This window comes from Clarias gariepinus, chromosome 4, assembly GCF_024256425.1.
Source record: "Clarias gariepinus isolate MV-2021 ecotype Netherlands chromosome 4, CGAR_prim_01v2, whole genome shotgun sequence".
NCBI classification, from domain to species: Eukaryota; Metazoa; Chordata; class Actinopteri; order Siluriformes; family Clariidae; genus Clarias; species Clarias gariepinus.
The window spans coordinates 4,365,755-4,391,053 of record NC_071103.1 but is presented as its reverse complement, the minus strand read 5'-3'; the positions used below and the strand labels follow the sequence as shown (position 1 = coordinate 4,391,053).

At 35.8% G+C, this 25,299-nt stretch overlaps 1 protein-coding gene across 1 annotated transcript; it reads right to left on the bottom strand.

Moving 5' to 3' along the window:
* Positions 1–226: 226 nt before the first annotated feature.
* LOC128520366 (corticotropin-releasing factor receptor 1-like) lies at positions 227–17,649 on the bottom strand. The gene is made up of 14 exons (XM_053494566.1): positions 17,087–17,649; positions 14,852–14,942; positions 13,399–13,443; positions 13,191–13,310; positions 9,973–10,058; positions 8,272–8,378; positions 5,397–5,517; positions 4,874–5,027; positions 4,256–4,316; positions 4,005–4,077; positions 3,774–3,859; positions 3,426–3,561; positions 1,418–1,459; positions 227–1,059 (listed from the first exon to the last, which is right to left on the bottom strand). The coding sequence occupies exons 1-14, from the start codon at positions 17,108–17,110 to the stop codon at positions 919–921; spliced, it is 1,287 nt and encodes a 428-aa protein (XP_053350541.1). The 5' UTR covers positions 17,111–17,649; the 3' UTR covers positions 227–918.
* Between the last annotated feature and the right edge of the window lie 7,650 nt (positions 17,650–25,299).

The following is a 25,299-nucleotide window of genomic DNA, read 5'->3' as shown; positions in this document are numbered from 1 at the left end:
AAAAGCAGGAATGCATTTAATCCACATCACAGCCTTGAGTTGAATCAGGCTGCCATTTTCTCTTTTCCTTTCCAGTTAGAGACCATCACTTGACTTTACTTATCCAAGGCACTGTACCTACATGTTAACAAATTTAACAATTTGGTCTGTTCAGGTCTGTTTCATAAGCAGTGAAAGAGAAAAAAGAAAATTCAGCTCAGAAGCAAATTTATTTACCCAACCCCCTCAAAAAATGTAATCTGGGTTTCACCAACATCTTAAACAATAAAAGCTAGCCGGCTAGCTGTGAACTAGCTATTGCTCAATGAAGAAATAATAAAAAGCTGGAAAAGATGATGTACAATCGCCGAAAGTTACCAAGCAAAAGTTTTGACAAAACAAAGCCAACCAGCCAGACAAGCGCATCCACAACTAGCATGAACAACTAGCCAACGTTGGAAGCTCATTCTTCTACTTCTAAATAATTGGTGACAGAAGCTAATTCTTCTGTACAGCTAGCGAATGTTGGAAACTAATGCATCTATACATTTTGCTGATTTTGGAAGCTACTATAAGTCAGTCAGTATAACTTCGGTATAGCTTTGAAAGTAAACCAGTTGAGATTGTTTACTATAATCATGTTCATGGAGATGCTTGTACCTGTAATAGCTGACTATTTGTTAAATATAAATAAAAAATGATCATTTACACACAGTCTCTTTGCAATGCTCCAGTAACACGGAATGATCCATTTTAGTCCATCGTATCCGTCATTCACATTATCATTTCATGTAGTACTTTTTCGGTTCTTCACTCAGCATTTCCTCCCCATCGTGTGTCTAGACGCGGCCAGGGCAGAGAAAATTGTCACTTATAGAGTGCCTGCCTCTTTCTTTCTTGATTGTTTTTTAAAAAAATTATTATTATTAAATCCCTGTATCAGACAGAGGTGGACTGTTTGATGCTGTGAAAGCTGATGCGTGAAGGTGAGGTGGGAAGTGACATCGCTCTCGCAACTCGTGCGCGGATGGAATGGTGGTCCTGCCAGCGGTGCCAGCGTTTCCGAATGGCTGACCGAACCTGTCCGCAAACACACAAACACACACATGCATGTTATAGAACAGATGGCTAGTGTTTTTTTCCTGACACTTGAAAGCTTATAAAAAGGTGAGAATCAGTGTAAGGATGTACAGTGACTGAAGATCTTTGCATGAATTTTAAATGGAAATATCCAACTCACATAAACGTAAAAACATATACGTATATTGGCGAGAGGAAGAAATCCTACTACAGTAAACCCCAGTAAACAAGAAAGTAAGCACTACTAGAAGCAGCCACACCATTTTTACATTCTGCATCCTTTCCCACTTAGTAAAGTAGCTTTTCTGTCACTTAAATTTGGTTATGTTTTGTCGGTTCGGTCAATTCTTGTGCTTACCTCACTGTTCAGAAAACAGTAGAACACTGACACAAAGAAGCCCTAAGGAAAGGTGAAGAAAAATGACATTAATAAAACTAGCAAAAGTAGCACTAAATCATTTAAACCAACCCATATTTAAGTTAAATTATTATACAATAAATATACAAAAATCATTATACAAATGTTAGTGCTGACTAAGTGATCTGATTGGACAAATGGCATTCCATGAGTGCTGATATAGAGTATAACAGCACTGGAACATGTATCACTCTGCTTCACACAATAATCATTAAGCGCTGATCAAGGCACTACTTGTTGTGTGGAAGAGGGGATTGTACGTACATGCTACATATAGTAGAGCATTAACTTTCTACTTTACAATTAGTTAGCTGAGGCTAATCTTAGACAGAATGAGTGGAAATATAGTAAAGTAAATCTCAAAAGTTCCTCAGGACTGTCCGCTACCACCATGGTTTATTCTTCTCACCTTTTGTCTACATAATACCAATAAAAATTTCTACTACTTTTACCCATGTTGATTACCGTAACTGTCCGTCACCAGGTCAACATTAGTTCCACCAAATCATAATCTGTTGATAATAAATGCTGATTGTTGAAGTGTTGTATAAAAGCAATATCGTACTCTGACTGTATGCTACATACAGTCAGTATGCTGTTGTATGCTAAATGTTACGCTAATATTTAACATAACAGCACTGCCTCTCGTGTGATATCGCTTAACTACAACATTATCGGAAGTAAAAGAAAGCTAAAGGTAGCTCTGGCTACAAGGCAAATCCCAGGTTTATACTGTATTCATGCACTATGGTTTCCATAGTAACAACGTCCACATAACGAAAATAATAAAATCATTTGTTAAAATAAATGTTATTTAACAAATTATCATCTGAACGAGGCTCCAGTATCAGTACTTTGTCACCTTGTTTTCCAACATTATACAGAAACTACGGGAAATGCTGATTGCATTTCCCGTAGTTTCGTGAACACCAATGAGCCTAATCTACATGTCTTTGGACTGTGGTAGAAAACCGAAGTATCCGGAGGAAACCCACCAAGCACTAGGAGAACACGCAAACTCCATGCACACAGAGACGGGAATCAAACCCGGCCGGGAATCAAACCCGGACCCCGGAGGTGCCGCCTAGTTAGACCTTTTTGTATTTTTTATTTATTCGTGAGGAAAAGTTTTCCAGGCTTCCTGAACGGCTTTTTTTTGTCTCTCCTTTTTGGGAAGTTTTTCGACTGAAGTGTTTCAGTCCAGTCCCTGTACCTAATGTTTTTTTTGTTTGTTTTGAAAACTACATAGTGACCTACGTATGAATCATTCAAGCATAAAACCCATCTATCTTAAGGTATGAACCTCATGCTCATGAACAGATGAGAGGGGAAATGAGGTTGCTGCTGAGGTTGTTACATAAATGTTACATTTCAAAGTTGTATCTTGAAATACAATGTGAAATGAAATCATACATTTCATACAAAATGAAATGAGGGAGACTCATGACTTGTATATTTATATCCTACCCTGATACCCCTATATCTGAAAACCACCATTATCTAAAACCTCAGCTTATCAAACAGGCTCTGGGAAGCATTTTAAAAGTGGTAGCCTCTTTACACTCTCTTAACATGCAGGGGACACCGCAACCTATTCCAACGGTGGACCTTCACAAACACAAAGCTCCGGTTTAAGTTCTGCTTTTATAGTTTCACACTCATTGACTTTATATTAAGTTAAAGACAGTTTATAAGACTTTGAAACTGGATCATTTAGAGTTTTTAATTAGCAGCTATTTCTGTAGAGGTTGTTTAATGACATTTGAGATCTTTTACAGTGTTAAAGAATATTTATAAAAAATAAATAATCAATAACAAGGTGCTTAAAGTAATTATTTATTATTTAGCCAAAGTTAATTATTTCCCAATAACCACACCATTTGTAGAGCTGATGTTATTTGCTGATCTGGACCCTGCTTCATGTCCAGCTCAGGTAACTAAGGAATACCTGAAAGGACTGCAGAAAGGAATTGAAGTAAATGAAGACGATCTGCGAGATCTCATCCTCTCCCGGATTCACGAAGAACAGCATGTAAGTGATCCCGAGCAGAGGCAGTAACACGAGCGTGGCCTTCACCGCTTTCCTACAAAGTGAAAATCAATAACAAAGAGCTAAATATGACCAACTCACAAATGTGACAAAAGAAATCTTCAGGTCGCTCCAATCAGGTATTAGTGTAAAGCTGAAAATGATTTTACTGAAGGGTTGGGACTTAGGTAGGACTTAGGTAAGCTGTCACGCTGAGTGTTCCAGGTTTCAGCGAGAGTGTGTGTGAGTGTGCACCCCTACATGTACCTGTACTGGATGGTTTCGGATGTGGTGGAGGCTCGGAGTTTGGTCATGAGGATCCTTACTATGTTGAAGAGGAACACGAAATTGATCTGTACGAAAAAAAAAAGGTCAAATATTAATCTGCAAAGGACACATCAAAATAGAAAGATTTTTTTTTAATGACATAAAATGAGAGCACTCTGAAAGTGTTTAAGTGTATTGTAATAGTGCCAGCCCATTTCTAGGTCTCCTTACCAGAAGCACAAGTATCATAGGGCCCTGGTAAATGTAGTCTGTGTATATGCCTGCTCTCTTCCCAAACCAGCACCTGATAGTCACAAAATACATTGATGAATGTATATACAAATATGAAAATGTATTAAAAATATGTGAAAAACTCAGTTTAGGGTAGAAATATACATAGCACTATACTGTACCTTAAATTGCAGGGTCACGTCTATATACTTACAACATACTGTGTTCTAAGGTTTAATCAAAACACTTACTTCTCATTGTCGTAGTACAGCTTCCCGACGGCCCAGGAGACAATAATCGGGAAGGGAATGCCTAAACAAACAGACATACAGTACGTATATATATATATATATATATATATATATATATATATATCAGATAATTTAAAAAATTATATATATATATATATATATATATATATATATATATATATAATTAAGAGTCGAGACAGTCTCCTTGAAGATGTTTATTTCAATGCATACTATCTTCTCAACCAAACACTGTGTTATTTAAGTCATCTCTTTTTTATTGTATGTTGTATTGCATTTGATAATAAATAAGTTGTTCTATTTTCTTCTTCAGTCTGCATTTTCTATTCCTATTTTTTCTTAAAGCCAAGTGTTTCTGTTTAAAGGTCTAAAAAAAGTGCTTTCAGGCAAGAAAAATCTTCCAACCTTGGAGGTGTAAGATACAGTACATGCACTTGATTCTAAAACTTAAATCTTTTAATTAGAAAATAATTAAGCAATAATTAATAAAAAAAAAATTTAAGCACAATCTCACTCTAAAGACAAGGAACGTACGGTGGTATAGGGATAGATTAGCTGGAAATATATATTTCTTATTATCTATATACACTTTCAACTTACACCACCCGATGCAGATAAACATCCATTTCTTGAGCTTGTCAGTGGAGTAGGTGAGCACGATGGCCGTGTGAAGGTAACAGCCCTCACCAAACATCCAGAAAAAGTTGGCCATGTGGAAGTAGTTATATGCCGTTGTCACTAAACGGCACCATGGCTTATAAATGGAGGGGAGAGAGAGAGAGAGAGAGGCAGATTTAGTAAAAATTTATAGAGAACAATCTTTTCTTTACTCTAAAAGTGCTTCATCAAAGTGCTTTTATTTGCTTATACGGCTGATATACAGTAGATATACGTTATTATTGCTGAGCTACAGTATCTTTCAAATCTTGCCAGCCCAAACGTCTCGAGAGCTGACTCTAGAGTGCCACGATCAGCAGGCGATAAATAATAAATACATATGAATTATATATAACCTTTACACCACCTAAGTCCGGTAGCGATCACATTGTATGTAAAATCAATAGGTGTAAGATTTCGACAGTAAATCCAAAAATGTTTTTTTTCGTCTATGTATCTCACTCACCACATTGCTCTCGTGTACTTCAGGATTCATGGTGAGCTGAACGATGAACCAGGTCGCATTTCTCAAGATAAAGGCAGAGATTAGATTCCAGTGGATGATGTTCCTTAGACAGCGGATACTCCTGACACAGAGGGAGATGGACAAAGTAAAGATTATACCCTCTTCACATTGGTCATAGCTCCTATGTTAATATTTTCCTTAAAGTCGCTTATTTAACATTATAGGAAGGAGTCTCCAGTTTCAGCTCTCTCTTCCAGACTGAAGGACTACTTTACGCCTCTCATTCTTGATGATGAAATATATACAAAAAGCCTCTATTTTTTAAAATGTGATAACAGGCCATGATATGAGAGCATCAAGAAGTCCCGAGAAGATATATTTCAATAGGAAAAGTTTAAGGTTAACAATTAATCTCATTTCCACTCATTAATTATTCCATTCCACACGAATTTTAGTGGACTGAGCTCATAGCGTGGCGTTCCAGAAACTCCTGTTTGTTGGTTACATTTTGCATAGTCCCCCTATTCCCAGCATGTCCACTGATTCCCACAAGTCCTAGTGCTAAAAATAACCCCAATCTGACACGCAATATCCGAAGTCCACCTCGGTGCTCTAGACAAGGTCTCTAGCTTCCAAACATATTTATATTTCATATTTATTTATTATTTATCTCCTGCCGAATCGCTCCACTCCCAGGTCCCCAAACACTCTCCTCTGACAGGATACATAGGATATTTCCAGGAGCTCAGCATTAAATACGTCACGTGTATATGATGGATGAGAGTGCCTTTTTAAAAGATCATGAGGTTAGCTAATGCTAGGTTTGTTGCTTAGCCTGCTAAATACTGGAGATTGCAAAGTCATCTTTTAGCTTGAACCCCGTGTGATGTTTAACCTAATTCACCTTTTCCTTAAGGAAGAAATATCGAGTATAAATAAATGGAATAAAATCTATGTTAACTACAACAAAAAACTTTTTTTAAATATTAAATTACTTTTATTTATTGATAAACCAAACCAAAAAATAAATAAAAAATTTAAATACATAATATTAACTGATATTCAATTAAGAAATAAAAATATATTATATCATATAAACAAAATTCAATTTCAGGCAATTTTAAATATATTGCATACATCGTGGCTCTAATTAATTCAGGTAATTAATTGTGCTGCGAACAAAACTCTCATTTATAAACAAATTAATAATTTCAGTTGAATTTTCAGGATGTTTTTGAAGTACTTTTATGAGACTCTATTAATAAAACTAATGTATTCATTAATTAGTCTTAAATACTTTTAATTAATGTGTACACCTTTACACCACCTACCTATGAACCTATGAAATATATATATATATAAAAAAATCAATAAATTAGGAACAACAGTAAATATATCTATGAATAAATAAAAAAAATCTATAAAGTTATCTATTCAATAATTAAATTAACAAAAAAATGTTAAAGACACAAGAAATGATAATTTAAGAAATTAATCTTATTCCTATTATAAAATAAAAACACTAAATTAAATAATTGCATTTTTTAGGCGTTTGCTTTTAAAATGGCCGAATGATTTGCCAGTCCGTGGCGACTCCTTGTTGCTTTGGTGAAACCAGAGCATGGGACGCTGCAACATCATCCTTTAACAAACAGAAACCAGGCACTAATGCAGGGCATCACGCTGGCATCAAGCCCAATTTAGAGACCTATAAAAGTTTTAAAAAGCCCTTTAAAGCTTTGTTTTCATTGGCACAGACGGGGCAGGACAGCTGTTGTTGACGTGTGGTCCATAAACTGTTGGGATTTTACAAAACGTTTCCAAGAAGGAAGAGAATTAAGTGATAAAACACAGCTGAGCGGTACATGAGTCAATAGTATTAACATATGGTGTTAAGATTTCTAGATCGAGCGCGAAATAACACAGTGATGGTGCAGACGGTCTGAAATGTCTGGGAATCTAAAACAAATAGATCAAAACAAAAAGACTAAGGCAATGTGGCCCAAGTACAATTTTGATCAGGATAACAATTTTTTCCTTAGAAATTGATACTTTAAAAACGTTTGAAGTTTTTAAAAAACATAACAATTATTATTATTATTATTGTTACAAACTTTTTTTATTGCTGAACTACCATTTTTGGGTTTCACACAAACACACACACTGTGCTATTATAGACCGAATACGAGCTGCTTTTGTTATTCTGTGACATCGGACTAAAGAATGTCCTAGTTTAAAGTTTTCTAGATCAAAAAACAGCAGGGAGGCAACCGAGGGGAACGAAACATCATCACGCATTATGATTCACGCATTTCAAAGCTTCATTCAAGTCATGAATCATATTCATCAGTACGATAAAGGCAAGTTGTTATAGAACTGTACACATACAGTGGAGTATCTTCGCCTGAAGAATCGAGTCATAAGTAAAGACTTAAACACTTAAGTCTAATCTTTGACTTCCTAGTTATTGTTGTGCAAATGAGACGAATAGCTTTTAATCATTAAATTTCAAGTCATTAAAAAGGGAAAATTAAAATACTTGGAAGATGCTGTTTTTGAAAAATAATCAACAACTGGTTGATGGAGAGAAAAAGGTTACTTTTACCACAAGTATGTCCTAAAAGTGATTTACAGCACAACAATTTACCAATAATTAACGACAGCCTATTGAGTTCATCCATTTAAAGTTACGTTGAATGCAGTAGAACAAATCTGAAACCGATTACTATATAAGTACATATAATACAAACCTACAGTTTGATTGGCAGGTGAACATACCTTAAGAGCAGCTGCTAAAGAATTAAACAGAACTCTACAATAAATATTATAAAAAAATTAGTTTGAAGAAAAGAAACTCGTTTTGTTTGTATCTTACCTCAGTCGTAAGAAGATTACGAAGGCGATGAGGAGTGTAAACAGTGACAGGCAGTGTCCCAGGTAGTTGATGATGACGGCGATTCGATAATGCAGCCTGCTTTTTCTCTGCAACACACAAATCCAATTTGCTCAAAAAATGGTGTGCATGATTGCAAATGAAAAAAAAACTAAAAAGTTTTAGATTTTTTATTACATTTCTTAATGTACAATATTAAGGTATTATTGTAAACATTGCTAAAAGGATCGTGAAAGATATAAGTTAAATATATAAGATAGATGTTTCCATTAGCATAGGCATTTTAAATGTCTTATTTGCTAGTTTTTTTTTATTTAGCTGTAGGCATGCTAACCTAAGAAATCACAAACTCACCCCTGAAGTGAAACGTGAACAACTGAACTTCAACATCATATTTGTAAAGAAAAACGCTTGTTACGGAAAGCAAATTGCTACATTCTTGCACTATAGTTAGCTGCTATCTTGCTATCATTTAATCTCCTATTGGTTGTTTTTCTTGTTTACAAAGTATGTAAACATCATGTATCTCATAGGCAGGAAATATGCAAAATGCATATGCACTGTAAATATTTTATGCTAAACTATATTCAAGCTAATAGAACAACGGGAATCTCAAATGGACATTTAGTGAATTTCCAGTAAAGCTAAATCTGTTTAGAATATTAAAATTAGGATAAAATTTCTTCTAAACCAAGATACTTTCAAGTCTTGACTCTTTTGGATATAAATGTAGATCTCTGCTTATTTTCTACCTCAGGCAGGATAAAATGTTCTGCTGATGCTGACTCATGAGCCACTCGTGGGCGAAAGTCGACCTTGATGAATGCGCTCTGTGCATGCGCTATTGGCGATTTCAGCCGTGACTGACTGGCTTGGTTTTTCCTTAATGTTTTCATTACTAATGTTTCGTTAATTGAAGTCGCTCACATACCACACAATGGCACTAGGGAAAAAAAACGAACGTGCACTTTTATCTTAGCTAACATCTCATTAAATGCAGAAACCCTGATTTGTACATCACCAAAAGGTCAACAATGCTCATAATAAAACCCGAGCAAGGTGTTGCAATATTGCCAGTGCATGTTGGTGGATGAGATGGTTTGAAAGTCCTACCCTCTGGTTTTGCACTGGCTCATGAATTTACAATTCAACATTCGCTGATATAACTGTGGTAAAAGTATCAGCTGTTCGAAGCAAAGGCAAGTGCTTCACATCACACTTCCCCTTCACTGAATTTCCCTTTCGACCAGGTCAATTTCATTCTTGAAATTTTACAAAAACTTCTCTTTACTTATTCATATTAATTTAATACATTTGTACTGAATGAGTTATAATTATAGTGCCTCCAGTACCAGTGGGAAAGCCCTGAGCTTCAAAATGTAGTTTGTCTAATATTGTTTTTAATCTCTCCAGCTTCTCGTATTCCATCAAATCTATGTTAGGTCACTTGGGAGTGCTGTTTCTTACACCACTTTTATTACTATGGCTGGCGGATTCACTCTTGCTTGTTTATTCAGATTTCCCACAGGACCTTATCTTTCTTATGGCTGGATCTTTTTATTTAATTTGGATCTCTAACCATTATATTATATTGAAATTCATGACTACGATCCCTGCTACTTGGTTGTACATGTCGTCCCTGCTTGTGTGGTTGTGTAGACGTGTGTGCATATCATGCATTACCTGTATATTGAGAATAGCTTTGCACTGGGAGTAGTTGCTTTTGGACGCCCAGGTCCCATTGGCCAGACATTTCCGGAAGATTTTATCTGTGGAAAAGAATGTTAAGTTCTAAAGCACAAAAGTTGGATAAATTTATGAGCTTAAAAGTGCACCAATTCAACTGTTTTGAATTGGTTTCACTTGTGCTATGGCAGATATAACACTATATATATATATATATATATATATATATATATATATATATATATATATATGTATATATATATACAGTTAAAGCTACTATAGGTAATATTTTAAAGTTTTTAAGCTACTTTCAAAATACCTTTTAGTAGTATGGGTTGTACTACCACCAATAGAGCTAGCACACTAACTCTAGCTAGCTAGCAAGCTAAAATTACTTGTGAGTTGTTATCATCGTGAGTTGTTATGATGTCAGATCTGCGTTGCCTGGATTTTGTTGTATTTTGTTTTGTGTATTCAGTTGTACACAGTAACTGTGAGTTGAATGTTATCACATTAGCTTAACATTGATACAGTATATAGTGTATATGACTAACTAATATTAGAATTCACAATACAAAAATATATAGAGAAACAGACAAACATCTCCTGTGCCACCTATCATTTTTTTACATTTTTTTAAAGATTATTATTATTATTATTTATTACCTTTATTTTTTATTACCTTTCTTAGTTAACAACTGTGAGCACCTGTAACCGAGCATAAGCAATTTCCCTCTGGGATTAATAAAGTTATTTGAATCTTGAATCTTGAATCATCTAATTTAACAACACTGCAGCTGGTTAAAGATACAACTTCCATAATGATCATACTGTAGATTTGGCTGCTAGTTGGCTGGAATTGTGTAGTCAAACTTTCTTTGTACCTGAATTTTGTTGTTGTAATAAAATAAAAAACAACCTTACCCACTATGACTTTTATAATTCAGCACAGTTTTTCTGCCTCATAATTTTTAGCCAAACATTCATTGTGAAAAACTGGTCAGTGGCCAAATTCCTAGATGCTACATCACAAATTTCCCATCTGTAATTCCTGCTGCTATTCTAAGCAGACTCCAGATTGACATCACCCATTCGGTCAGAGACGCCAAGAGACTTGGAGCTTGTTCAGAGAATGGGACATGCTGTTCTGGACTCGCCCCCTCGTGCGTCCCAAAATGCAGGTCAGCTACAGTATGTTCGACTGTCCGGATGTAACTGTACATAATTGACGTACACAATTTCTCATCAAGCTTAGTTAAGCAAATATAATATGTTAATTGGAGGTAGATTGTTTTTTCTTTTTTATTTAGAACCTCCTCAAAATATGGGTTACCGCCGTATGTACTGAGAATTTTGTACTAATTTTGTGACATAACATCAATTCTGTAGATAAAAAAAAGGACACAGACACAGAAGATATCATACTTTATGAAAAAAATCTAAATAATTTTTTTATTGAACTTGCTGTTAAATACAGATTTATGATTTTATGAGTTATGATATTGACAATTTTATAATATTAAAAAAAAATTTTTGATTTAGATTTTTTTTTCCTCCCTTAAAAGCAAAATAGAAATGAATAGTGGAATGGAGTGGAAATGAACTATAATATTTATAAATATCCTGTAAATTGTGCTGTGAGGTAAGTATGAACAAAACACTTCAGGGCATGCTGTTCGTACAAAACTATGCAGATTTTTTTCTTCTTTGTTTTATTTTATTCTTGTGATATAACTTTCTTTCAAATGTTTAACACAGCCCTGTTGCGGCGTCTGTTTTTGCTGAGAATAATTCACCATCCAAATGAAATAGTTCCACTGATGATCTCTTTTCATTGATAGACACCTTAGAGGGGAACTGACTGGAAAATCCGAAATTATCATCTCTGACCAATCAGAATGAAGAAGTCAAGCGCACTGTGAAGTGTAGGTACAATGAAAGTGTCTAGTGCTTGTACTGTATTTATGAGAACGTTTATGTGTGTGTGTGTGTGTGATGGCCAGTAAAACTAAATAAAGAGGTAAAGAATCCCTTTGTGCCTTATCGTTCACACAAACACCAAACACACACTTACGGGTATGCACCGCACACGATCTAGCTATGTACTGAATGTTGAATGCTAAGTACTACATGCACGTACTCGAGTAAAAATAAACCAGAATACATGTTCTGCTTGCTATTCCTGATACCCCCGGCCCACACACACACACACATACACTTTACGTCTCGTTTTCTTAGAACAGGAAACACAGACACCGTACTACAACTAAACCATTACACAGCGCACACTACTGTATGTACAGTATAAAAGCAATGTATCTTCGCTGAAATGGCAGTTCATTGCTAATTAGTTTAGATTTTAAACCTACCTTATCGTCACCTGTTTCTGATTCAGATCTCAGTGTTTATAGGAATGTTCCTTGTATTTAAAGTCTGGTTATGCACAGAAAACGGAATGGTGTGACCTTTACACCTAGGACGCGCCTGCTCCCATGCTACTCGAGGATAAAATCAAGCTGACTTCTGATTCTTATTCTTAACACTATTCAAACCTACAGTAGTAAGGATAGAAATTCAGACCTCAGATGTGCTCCAGACACCCTGCAGTGTGCGTAACACTCACACAACTTCCTGTCAGTAGTTACATCCGAGGTCTGAATTTCCATCCTTAATACAGTAGGTTTAAATATTGTTCAATTAGGACACCAGAACAAAAAATACAGACGTTCATAGGTCAAAGGTCAAAAGGGTAATAAGTGAGGCAGACGTTAAGATCAACAGATTAAAACTATTTGCCCCCCCTTAGGCCGTAACAACAAGAGGAGGAAGAATGTTAATTTATAATAACAAGACATTTAATATGATAAGCTTTACATCTATTAATTTAATCCCACTCATATAAAAATTAAAACTAAAATATTTTTTCCATGCTGTCTAAGATATAAACACATCACATAGTTTCAACAGCAACCCTTGGCCTTTATAACTGCCTCCAAGGCCTTTCCAGTGCACCATGAAAAAAAAAATTATATTTAAACTCAGAAGACGAAAGTCTTTTCCTTAGTGTCATGCTTCCATTGAAAATAAACACTTTGCGATTGTGCAGAGAGATTAAAAACACACTTTTATGTCTGCTACCAAATTTATTTCCTTTCAGTCTTTTTTTTTTCTTTGACTAACCCTCATAACACAATGTTTATGATATGTTTTCTTACTGGTGGTGTTGTATCTGACTCCATAGAGGAACTCCGGACACGGACGCGACACCATCTCCCCGGCCCCGCTGCGCGGCCAGCAGGTGCCGATGCCATCGATAACTGTTCTACAAAACACACCTACACAAAGGGCAGGGGATTACCAATCTGTCATCAGGGGAAGGGAAATGGATGGCACGACGAGAACAGCTATAACCATGGTACATACCCGAGTTATTAGTGTCAGAGTGATTAGCAGCATCCAGATGGTACACTGATTAAAGGGAGACAAAAACAAAATGATGAAAAGTGAAAAAAGGTGATGAATCTACTTGTCTAATGAAGTAACAGGAATGATGTCGTACAAGCTTCTTATATTTGAAAACTATTATCCGATTTTAGCTAAACAATACAGAACCAAAATGTACGTACTTAAATACTTCGATACTATACTTGCTGCTAAACTACCAACAATTTCTGTGCTGCATTAGAAATAGAAATATTCCAATTATTTGCTCTATAGTCCTAATAGCAGATTTTGTTTTATATGTTAGCTTTCTACTATTTAGCCAACATTTTCAACAGTGCCACCCAAATGCCGCCTCTTTGTGATTCCTAATGTAAAATTTGTCTATCATGATCTGACAGACATTTTAGGTTGCATGCTAGTTGTGTTGGTAATTTAGCTAGTTTGGTGTTTTAGTCAGCTTACGTTTTTAATAACAGGGATAAGCCACTATGTTTGTAAGTTGCTAGATGTAATTGCTAATGTTAAATTGGGCTAGCTAACACGACATGCCCCTTACAGACTTGTTAGTTACAGACTTGCTTACCTTAAAACCCAAACCTAAACTTTTACCAGCTGGTAAAAAAATTCAAGTTTACAAGCTGCTAGAACTCAGCTTTAATACTAAGTACAGTTAGCCTCCATCTTTTCATCTTTTTAACCTGAAAGAAAGCTTAAATAACTGGCTAGCTAGCATTCATTTTTCAGTTTCTTAGGTATGTTAGCTATGCTTTTGTTAAAAAACACAACAACCTTTTTTAAAAAGCTTTTATTCTATAAATAGGTCCAAATGGCTAGTTTTAATAACAATTTTGAGTTGTTTAGGCAGTTAGCAATCAGATCATTTTTTACACAAAAAAATAAGCCTATTATTATTGCACATCTTTATTATTGTTCCATTTTAAGTCCGCAAAATTGAACGATTGGGCAAAAAATCGCTATAGTATTACTTTTCTATGGAATTAGACTCATGGTTTTCCAGAAAATTCTTTTTTTCCAGGACTTTTTTCCAAAAGGGATTTTTGTCCCACACTCAAAAAAAATGAACATGGAATCAAGTAATTTTTCACTCTGCCTGATTTTTTACCAAAAAAAGGGGTTTAAACCACTTTGAAAAAATTTCTAAAATAAACACATGAAAGTTGACATGACACAACCTGAAAGCCTCCTCTCTTAAACACACTCAGAACTAAAGATCTAGCACACAAGTTTTGTGTGATATAGGTAAAAGAATCACCGGAGTGCCAAGTTAAGGCTTGTTACATTCACTGTGTCTGTGAGTTTTGGCGATTGGCCCACAGCCACTCCTTCTTGAAACTAACACTGAGATGAATATAAGATTACAGACAGATTCTCATTCACACACACACACACACACACACACACAGAAACGCACATGTGTGGTTTCCAGGTGCCAGCAGTAGCACAGCATCACAGGTGAGATCAGCTGCTCCCTTCACAACCACAAAAGACAAAACAGACAAGACCTGAGAAAATGGGAGCAAGACAGAGAAAAAGAGAAAGAAAGAAAAAAAACAGGGGGTTAAGAGTTGCTCCAGAGGAAACAAAATGAACAATTCTTTTTTTTTTTTTTGGAATTAACTTTTGATCCTACACATCTTTTTATAAAAAAAAAAATATGTATATAAGCTGGCTATTTTAAGAAAGTTGCACGCAAGCCAAAGTCACATTATACTATATATCAGTCTGTTATCAGCTAACGATTCCATTTATGTCCACGTGTAACAACAAGCCTAATATTAACACATTGTTTATCTTATTGGTATGCATGAGGATGCAATCCACTTTCAAATCATGCGCTGTCATGCAAATGAATTCCAGTGTATCCATGACCATCGTTATTTATTGATTAAAACATTGGGGTGTTTACTGTTAAAGGAAAATTATCGAATCAGTATCAAAGTTACTATGGCCACTTAGAAGCTGATTATTTTCCCTGTAACAGCAAGATAATTTTTAATTAGGTTTTATTCCTTGTTATCTGTAAAAAGCTGTTTGGAAGGAGTCTCCAGTGTCAGCGGTTTGCAACAAAGAGCTATAGCTGTAACGTTAAGATTTTCCATCACGGGAAAGTCTTTGGAGAGTGAACTATAATTTAATATAATTTGTACAATGCATAACAACATTCTTCCATAATGTTTTGTTCTTAGTTGTGGAAAATTGCTGTGGTATGTAAAAGTACCAAGATTAAACATCTAGGGATGTGCTGTATTGGAAAGTAATCAACTTCAAGGGGATGAAGATAGTTTTCATCTAACAGCTTTTTCTTTTTCAAAAAAAAAAAAAAAAAAAAAGTAAATGTTACAGGAAACAGGATATAACCAAGACTAAGTGTTTATACAGAGTCATCCAAAAAAATGTATACACACTTCAGGAAAAGAAAAACAGTATGAGTATATTATATAATAATAAAACTAATAATATATTATATTACATTAGATGTAATATATAGATACAGTAGTTTTAGTTTTTAGCATAAATATAACATTTATACATTTATACATATAAATAATAAGTGTCTAGCATAAACTTGATATTTTACATTGTTATAGTTTTATTTGTTTAGTATTTATTTATTTACTTATTTTTTTTCCATAATTCAATAATTTTAATGTAATTCCTATGTATTTAATATAATTAATTAATAATTACTTACTAATATGCTCATATAGTAAATCAGGTGTGTTAAAGAGACAACACACTCAAATTTAAAAAACACAATAATTCATGTTAAATCAGAATTAAATCATAATAGTCATAATTATTACTGGGAAACATTACACAATTAGCTTTTTTATGCAATTTTTTTTTAACATTAATTTTTAATCCTATTCCTATAATCACCCTAAAATATAAATTAGGCATGTTCATCTCCTGAATGATTTACACTGAGGTATAATGGATCAGAAACAGTGCAGACACTTAAGGAGGAGGTCTGGGTGAGTGATGAGTGAGTGAGTGAGTGAGTGAGTGGTGAGTGAGTGAGTGAGTGATGAGTGGTGAGTGAGTGAGTGAGTGAGTGATAAGTGAGTGAGTGAGTGAGTGATGAGTGAGTGAGTGAGTGATGAATGAGTGAGTGAGTGAGTGATGAATGAGTGAGTAAGTGAGTGATGAGTTAGTGATGAATGAGTGAGTGATGAGTGAGTGATGAATAAGTAAATGAGTGAGTAAGTGAGTGATGAGTAAGTGATGAATGAGTGAGTGATGAGTGAGTGATGAATAAGTAAATGAGTGATGAGTGATAAATGAGTGAGTGATGAGTGAGTAAGTGATGAATGAGTGAGTGAGTGAGTGAGTGAGTGGTAAGTGATGAGTGAGTGAGTGAGTGATGAGTGAGTGAGTGAGGGATGAATGAGTGAGTGAGTGAGTGAGTGATGAGTGGTGAGTGATGAGTGAGTGGTGAGTGAGTGAGTGAGTGATGAGTGAGTGATGAGTGAGTGAATGAGTGATGAGTGAGTGAGTGATGAGTGGTGAGTGATGAGTGAGTGATGAGTGAGTGAATGAGTGATGAGTGAGTGAGTGATGAGTGAGTGAATGAGTGAGTGAGTGATGAGTGGTGAGTGATGAGTGAGTGATGAGTGGTGAGTGATGAGTGAGTGATGAGTCTCACCTTTAACACACGACAGCTCCACATTTTCCCCTTCAGGTGATCAGATTGCAGGCTTATCAATCACTTCAGCTTCCCGAACAGCATCCTGTTTGACTCTCCGGTTGTTTCTGTGCCTTTAGTGTGAAGCAGTCTCCCTCTCCATGCCTCTGAGCTCTCATGATTAGAGAGCTGACACATTCCCATGCACGGACAGCTGAGTTTTAACTCGTGTGTGTGTGTGTGTGTGTGTAGCAGAAGAACCTGAGCAGTGCTGCAGTCAGCTTTAGTTATAGTTATATTCAGAAAGAAAAAAAACTATTAGCGTAAACGATCAAATCCACAAAAAAGCAGAAATATCCAGGTAACTTCGTTGTGTATGCAATAAGAAGTGAAACATCCAGTGCATCTGAAGTCCATATTTTTATTCTCTAACTAGACGTAAATAAATTCCAGGAACTTTCTCTTTTTTTGTCTTCTTCTTCTTCTTTTTCTTCTTTGTGTCGCTTTCTCCTTTTGTTTATTTGTTTATTTCCCATTTAATCTTGCTCCGCTTTAAGCTTTCTCTACAACTTCATCACGCTTTAAAGAGCGATCACGGACTGTCCGCGCGCGCGCCCTCAGACGCGCAATCTGATGTTCAGAGGGAAGCTTTGATTGGCACGCGGGTGGGCGTGGCTGACCGCTAATAACCCGCGCAGCTGCACATTAACCAGGTGCGAAAAGTGTCTCTCGGTCCTCCAGCTACCCGCAGGGTCTCCGCTTCAACTGCGTGTTTATATTTTCTGCTACCATTACACCACTATTGCTACAGCTCATAATAATAATAATAATCATAATAATAATAATATTATAACTACTAGCTACTACTACTGGTTTTATGGTTACTGCTGGGTTTACTATATTACCATTACTACTTCTACTATTACAACTACTCATAACAATAATAATAATAATAATAATAATAATAATAATAAATCAAATTCAAATTTAAATTTTATTTGTCACATACACAGTCATACACAGAACGATATGCAGTGAAATGCTTAGCATTAATAATTTAGCATTAATAATAATAATAATAATAATAATAATAATAATAATAATATAATTATAATAATACACCTTCTAGCAACTACTGCAATTACTATTACTTCTATTATGGAAAAGTGCTTAGTGGTTAGCACTTAAAGTTGTAGAGATGATAAGTGAGTGAGGTACTACTACAACAACTACTACTACTACCACTACAACTAATAATAATAAGTACTACTTGTTACCACTAGCTACTAGTATTGCTAATACTACTATTATTATTGCTACTACAGATAATTCTACTACTACCACTAATAATAATAATAATAATAATAATAATAATAATTAAAGGAGAGAAAAAAGAAAAAGAAAAACAGTAAAATACAACTACTATTAATAGTAGACTTAACTATTTTTTTTAAAAAGTGGTAGCTCAAACGCTGCATTACTAATCAGAAGGTCAGCGGTTCAAGTCCCAGCTCCACCAGGTTGCCATTATTCGGCCTTAGAGCAAGGCCCTTAACCCTATCTGCTCCAGGTCATGCCCCTGACTCCAACTGTGCGAAGAAAGGATTTTATTGTGCAGTAATGCATAGGTGACAAATGAAGGCTTAACTATTTAAATTTCTAATACTGATTATTACCAGACCCTGGATCTCTCATGTGTTAGACAAAAAATGCTCTTATGGTTACGAGGAAAATCTCCAAAGTTTACTGTAGATGAAACATTACGCACAGTGTTATTTAATCTCCATTTAATAGTGTTGAGTCCTCAGTGTCACAGTCCTGGCAGAGATTAATCGCCTACTGTATTTAACTCCCCCTATTTATTGCACCAGTTAATAACCCAAAAATGGCTGAGGAATGGTTTAAAGATTAGATATATTTTCCTCACCTTCTGTTTATTGATGTCAGGATTATTTAAGACTCCAGGTTTCTGCTTTAAACTAGCCACCACATTCGAACACAAACCAGTCATGGCATATTGTACTGTACTGTAATGTGTTTATTTCTACAATAAATCAAAGGTGCTGTCTGTTTGGCCTCACACCTTTTGTGCAAATAAACGTCCTGGCCGTGTAAGAGAAGGCGGAAGGCGAAGAAAATTGATTCTTTTACTTTGGAATAGCATGGATTGAATCGCTCAGGAATTACCATCTGGTGATTGTGGTTTGCGAAATAATCTACAAATTACTGGATTATTTATTGCTGTTAAATTCCTTAGCAGCCACGGTTGCCATGATGAAAGTTTTTGTATTGAAAACTTTAGATTTAACAGCGTTAAAATTCAGCAATTGGTATATGCAAGCTTTAGCTCTAGTGTATCTTCTCGAGTACTTCGGTCAGTCAAAGCAGGCCTACTCTGGACATCTTTTCCATTTACTGTCCATAAAATGTGGATTATTTCAGAGAACATCAGTAATGCCGGCTTTTTATAATTTTGCTTGTACTTTTATCAAGTCTTATGTCTTTTATCTTGGTATACTTAAGACTGCATCTTTCAGCAAGAATAGCAGATGTGCGTCACTGGGATCTGTTATCACATAAACAAGGGGCAAAGGGCAAAGGGGGGAAAGGGGCAGAGCTGAGGGGCTCTATTTTCAAGAAGAGGACAGGGGCTAAATTCCAGCCTGGATAGAATGAAAACAGAAGCCTGGCAAGAAGGTAGTAGTGATATCATAAATCTAAATAGATAGATAGATAGATAGATAGATACTGTAGATAGATAGATAGATAGATAGATAGATAGATAGATAGATAGATAGATAGATAGATAGATAGATAGAACATTTAAGCATTTGTAGGAAATGTATTTTTTGGCCTATGATCTGTAAAGTAGGGAGAAAAAAATACCATAATTGTTAAAATAAACATACATTTAAATCATTTTGTTAATTGCACATGTAAACAGTTTTTCAAATAGAAAAAAACTGTGCACTTATTAATACAATCACAGCATCATCAATTTTCTTTGTCACAAATACCACTGTATATGCCTTCCACTGGAAATCTTTCTGAAACATATTGACATCATGGGCTTGTGTAATAGGCATTAGGCTGCCTAATATTAAGCAGAATTACTTGAATGTGTTAACCGTTCATCTGTGGCCAAACACACAAAAACACAGAAACAAATGATGTCTCATGTAAAGGATGACTCTGCATGGGTGTATACTGATAGAGACTGATAGAGCTTGTTTGCCTCTTTTATATTTATGAATACTGCATACCCTATTCCTTCTCATGTTACATTCCCAAAGAAATGAAGAATGTAACATTACAGGAAGAGCCTAGATATCTTAGTGTGTATCTGTGTTGCATTGTAATGATCCAATGACCTTTGCAGCATAACCTACACAGACTGCTAGATATCTATCTATGAGGAGTGTTCAGGTCAAACTGGGACTTTTTATTGTGCAGAATACCAGAACACTGTTCTGAGAATGAAAACTTTCTTTATTTCTCTTTATAGTCCTCTGCTACACTAATGCGCTTATCCCAGTGTTTCATTGGTGCTTGCATACCATCAAGGTAGAAAGGTTGTTCAGTATGCAAGAGGCTGAAACGCTGGCCTCCCAGGAACTCCCTTAATGGCCCAAACATGTGGAAATGATTCGAAACGAGGTCCGGACTGTATGTGCAATTTTGCTGTATGTGCACGTTTGTTTGTGAATTATTGTGTGTACAGTTTCCACAGACAGTTGCATCCATTTTGCCAGTTGATGACAAGTTATCAGTCAATTTTCAAGGTTCAGGTGGCTGGGATTGTCATTCATGGATGTACTGCCTTCATGGATGTAATGTCATCACCATACTGTGCTTGAAGTCTTCTTTAAATCTCCAGCATTCTTTTTACCCTTCATTTATGGGGAAATTTCAACACAGGTCTCGGTTTTACTTGATTGCCCCTTGTACTGTATTTGTGCAGGTGCTTGGGTGTAAAACCACAGATGGCCTGAAACCTTCAACAAAGTCATGACATGATGTCCACTAGCACAATTACTTGGACCAATTACCCTGAATACAGTATAAAGCGGTATAGAAGATGAGTAAGTGAGTGAGAGTGTTCTTAATTTCAGTTTTAAAGCATTTATACATGCTTATGCTTATGATGTATATTAATACATTAAAAAAAAAAAGTTTGTGGGAACACAGCACCGGATTGGTTAAATCCATTAGAGCGCTGGAGCTGTGCATAATGAGATTTTTCCCTCCAGATATTACAGTGCTATACTGTATAATCCATAAAGAGACAGGTTAAGTAAGATTAGAACTGCAGGGGGGAAAATCCAGTGCAACAATTAAATGCAGCATTAAAAATGTTTTTAAAGCAGTTATATTTGAGTCACACCTCCAGATATGATCTACTTTATAATTGCTGGCAAAACAAGGTCGAACAATGGCCGAGCCAAAAGTATAAATCAAATATACTATTAATATTAGCAAGGCTTAAAGATTTATCCATTATAATTTATCGGTGGGACGGTGAGAGATGGCCCCTGACTGAGAAAGGCCGCGTCCCTGCATTGTTTGGGGAGGATAAGGTGCTGGGTGTTTTTCCCCTCTGTGAGTAAAAATGTCTTCTACTTGCCATGTGACCTCAAAGAGCCCTTCCCAAATTCTCCACAGTAAGTCATCCAAAGTGTACAGCTTTGCTCCCAGCTCAAAGACGTGTTGAACTTTATTCCCCCTCACCGTTGGATCGCCCTCCTTTTTTTATTACCGTCCTACACACCACAGGTCTTCCTATGTATAGAAAGTGAAATGGGAAAAACCCTGTACAGACCCAGGGTACCGCCCAGACTTCAGATAATAGATTCCGGTTGTAACTACCAATGTACAGTACAGTATGAATCTTGTGAGTGAAAAAAGTGGAAAAGTGCTCCACTAGCTGTTCTATTAGTGGATGATAAATGATGACATGGAGCTCAAATTCTTAGTAACGAGTACAGATCATGTGACGTAATCACTTAGGATCTTATGCTGGAGTTCAAATGAAAAAAAAAAAAACACACAAAAATGAAATGGAATGGCCACTAGGGGGCTCTGAATGTACTAGATAAAACCTAATGAAGTTAAATTATAGCACCCTTAAACTGACAAATGGTGAAGGAATGCTCCCAGGAAGAAGAAAAAAAAAACCACAGTCTGACTTGAATACCAAAGACGGTCTGTTTTTGCAGAACACTGCTTGACCTCATATTGCCCACCACTTGCACATTACGGCAATTCAGCTGGGAGTAATTGCAACATCCTGCATATAGTCCTGACCTCACTTCCAGCCATCTGCACATGTTTGGTCCATTAAAGGAGTTCTGGGAGGCTAGTGTTTCAGGGGTGAATATCATTCTGTTCCTAAAGTTTTTCCTGGAAAGAAGTGGCTTCTTTGCTGCCCTTCTTCACACCAAGCCATCCTCCAAAGGTCTACACCTCACTGTGCGTGCAGACGTACTCACACTTACCTGCTGCCAAAGATGACTGCACCTGTTTCCTTGCAGGTAACCATGATTAACAGAAGAAGAACATTGATTTCATGCACCTCCCTTCTTTTAAAGCTTCCAGTCTGTTATTTTAACTCAATCAGCATGACAGAGTGATCTCCAGCTCATCAACACGCTCACTTTTGTCAACAGGAGCGTCGCTGACATGACGACAGCAGGTTCATTTTAATGGGAAATTGGGACTTTGTAATTAATTGTAATTAACTGATATAAACCTGTAAGTTGAGTAGCATCCTTAATCACTGTCAGAGTGGCTGCTCTCCACAACTTCACATTCAACAGCACTGTGGTATAAAACTGCAAAAAATTATAAATAAAGATTCAGAGTTACCGTCATCTTGGTAACTAATGCCTTGTGCTTGGCAGCGGCTCTTCTAATGAATGTATATGCTTATGTGTAGTCTAATTAAATGTTTATTGCAGATGGCAAGCTCTGGAAAAGGCCACAGTATTGAATAGCCTTTGAACAAAAAGCTATAAAGAGCAGTCCATGTGCAAGGAGACACAATTAAGAATGATAAAATTGAATTAGCCTTGCAATCATTCGATTAAAAAGAAATAAAACAGACACGTAACAGGGATGGACGGTTATCATGCAGCATATTTACTATATTGCTGCACCTCCAGGATAGACTCTTGGTCAATAGTTAGTGATAGCTGGGATTAAGGTTTATTTGTGTGTATGTGTGCATATGTGTGTGTGTGTTGTTTAAAATCCACTCTTTTTATTGTTAGAACAGACTGACCTAATTTTTCTGGCTCTACAGCACAGACTCATCAGACACTCATACAGCATGTGTGTGTGTGTGTGTGTGTGTGTGTGTGTGTGTGTGATATGAATCTTCCTCCAGATGTTCTCTCAGTACCACATAATCCAGGAACAGACAGATTAACTTGAGATTAAAACATTTAATAAACTAAAACAAGTGAAAGCAACTTCCTGAAAACAAAAATGTTAAAAATATTGTATGTAAAGGTTATTGAAAGGTCAAAGGGAATGCGGTCTGTAACTATACACATGCAGCGTCGCATGATTACAGAAGGGCACTTGTAAATGCCACTTCCATAGCCAGGGTCAATAATGTTTCATTAAGCGAAATCACAACCCACCATGTGACATTGTTAGAAACTACCTGGGGTACCATAGCAACCACATAGCAACTCCCAAGCAACAAGTATATCATGGCATCCATATAGCAACCATCAACTGGGAAACCATATAAACCACATAGAAAGACATAGGCAACAACATGGAAAATTAAAGCAACCAGTTATGGTATATATCATACCAACTACCCAGCAAAACCCAAGAAATGTCATAACTACCTGTAGTAGTGCCTGTAGGACTAGAGGTATAGCATAGCAACCACTTAGCGACATGATAAAGGAAGACCTTATTAAAAACACCTGAAATATCACAGCAAACTAGACACATCAACAATGTCAGCTAAATCATTTAGCAACCACCCAGAACACACCTAGCAACCAATTGGGATAGTGTAGCAACCACCTGTCAACAGACTTAGCTCAAATATCTTAGCAACCATATAGGAAGCAACCACCTGAGCAACCACCAAATAAAAACCCTAGCAAACACCTGATATTTATTTTTGCTTGTGTCTTCCTAACTGACTGATATAGTAAAATAAATATCATATCAGTCAGTTAGGAAGACACTAGCAAACATTTGGAATGTTACAGTATATCAACCACCTGGGTTAGCATAGCCACCATATAGCAAAACCCTGACAAACAATCAGAAAACGATTGCTAAAATCACTGAAGTATTTTATTTTTCTACAATATATAGCTTTACATAGAAATATGGACCACCTATGTCAATATGTTTCAAGAAGATTTCCAGTGGAAGGCATATACAGTGGTATTTTTGACCAAGAAAATTGATGAAGCTGTAATTGTATTTATAAGTGCACAGTTTTTTTTATTTGAAAAACTGTTTACACGTGCAATTAACAAAATGATTTAAATATATGTTTATTTGAACAATTATGGTATTTTTTCTCCCCACTTTACAGATCATAGGCAAAAATATAGGTACATTTTTATCATCATTACATTGTGGAGGTAAAAATTTTAAATACATTATCTCAGGTGTCAGATACATAATCAGTAAGGCGCTGTTAGCATGTTAGCTTTAAGGCACTCGCTAATGCAGTCATCTTTATCTGTAAATACTTTATGCATGCTTAATTAACAAATGACCTTTAATTTAAAAAAGCTTCCCTAAAGGGCAAAAACTGTCTGTTCTACTTATTCGGAAAGGAAAAGGAACGGAAGGACAAAGAAGTAGAGAGAGAGAGAGGGAGAGAGAGAGTTTGCCAATGTGTGTGTGTCAGTAATATCATTTTGCAATAATTGTTTTGATGGAAATGGAATCATGACTGCTTTGAGTTTTATCCCAAGCAAGAGAAAATAAAATAACAGAAATATGAAAGTAAAAGTGAAAATATTTAAAAGTAACTGAGACTGAAGCAAAGAAATAAAATGAAAAAAAGGCAAAAGAATTAAGAGATTAAAGAGGTGTAAAACCTTCATAATCATTTATTTATTTATTTGTTTAATTGTCAAAAATCATACAGAAAAAAATTAAATGACAAGCTGTTCCATAACTTGTTCTTAGAAAGTTCATTGTTACTCACTCACTCACTCACTCATCGTCTACATTGCTTTATCTTGCGA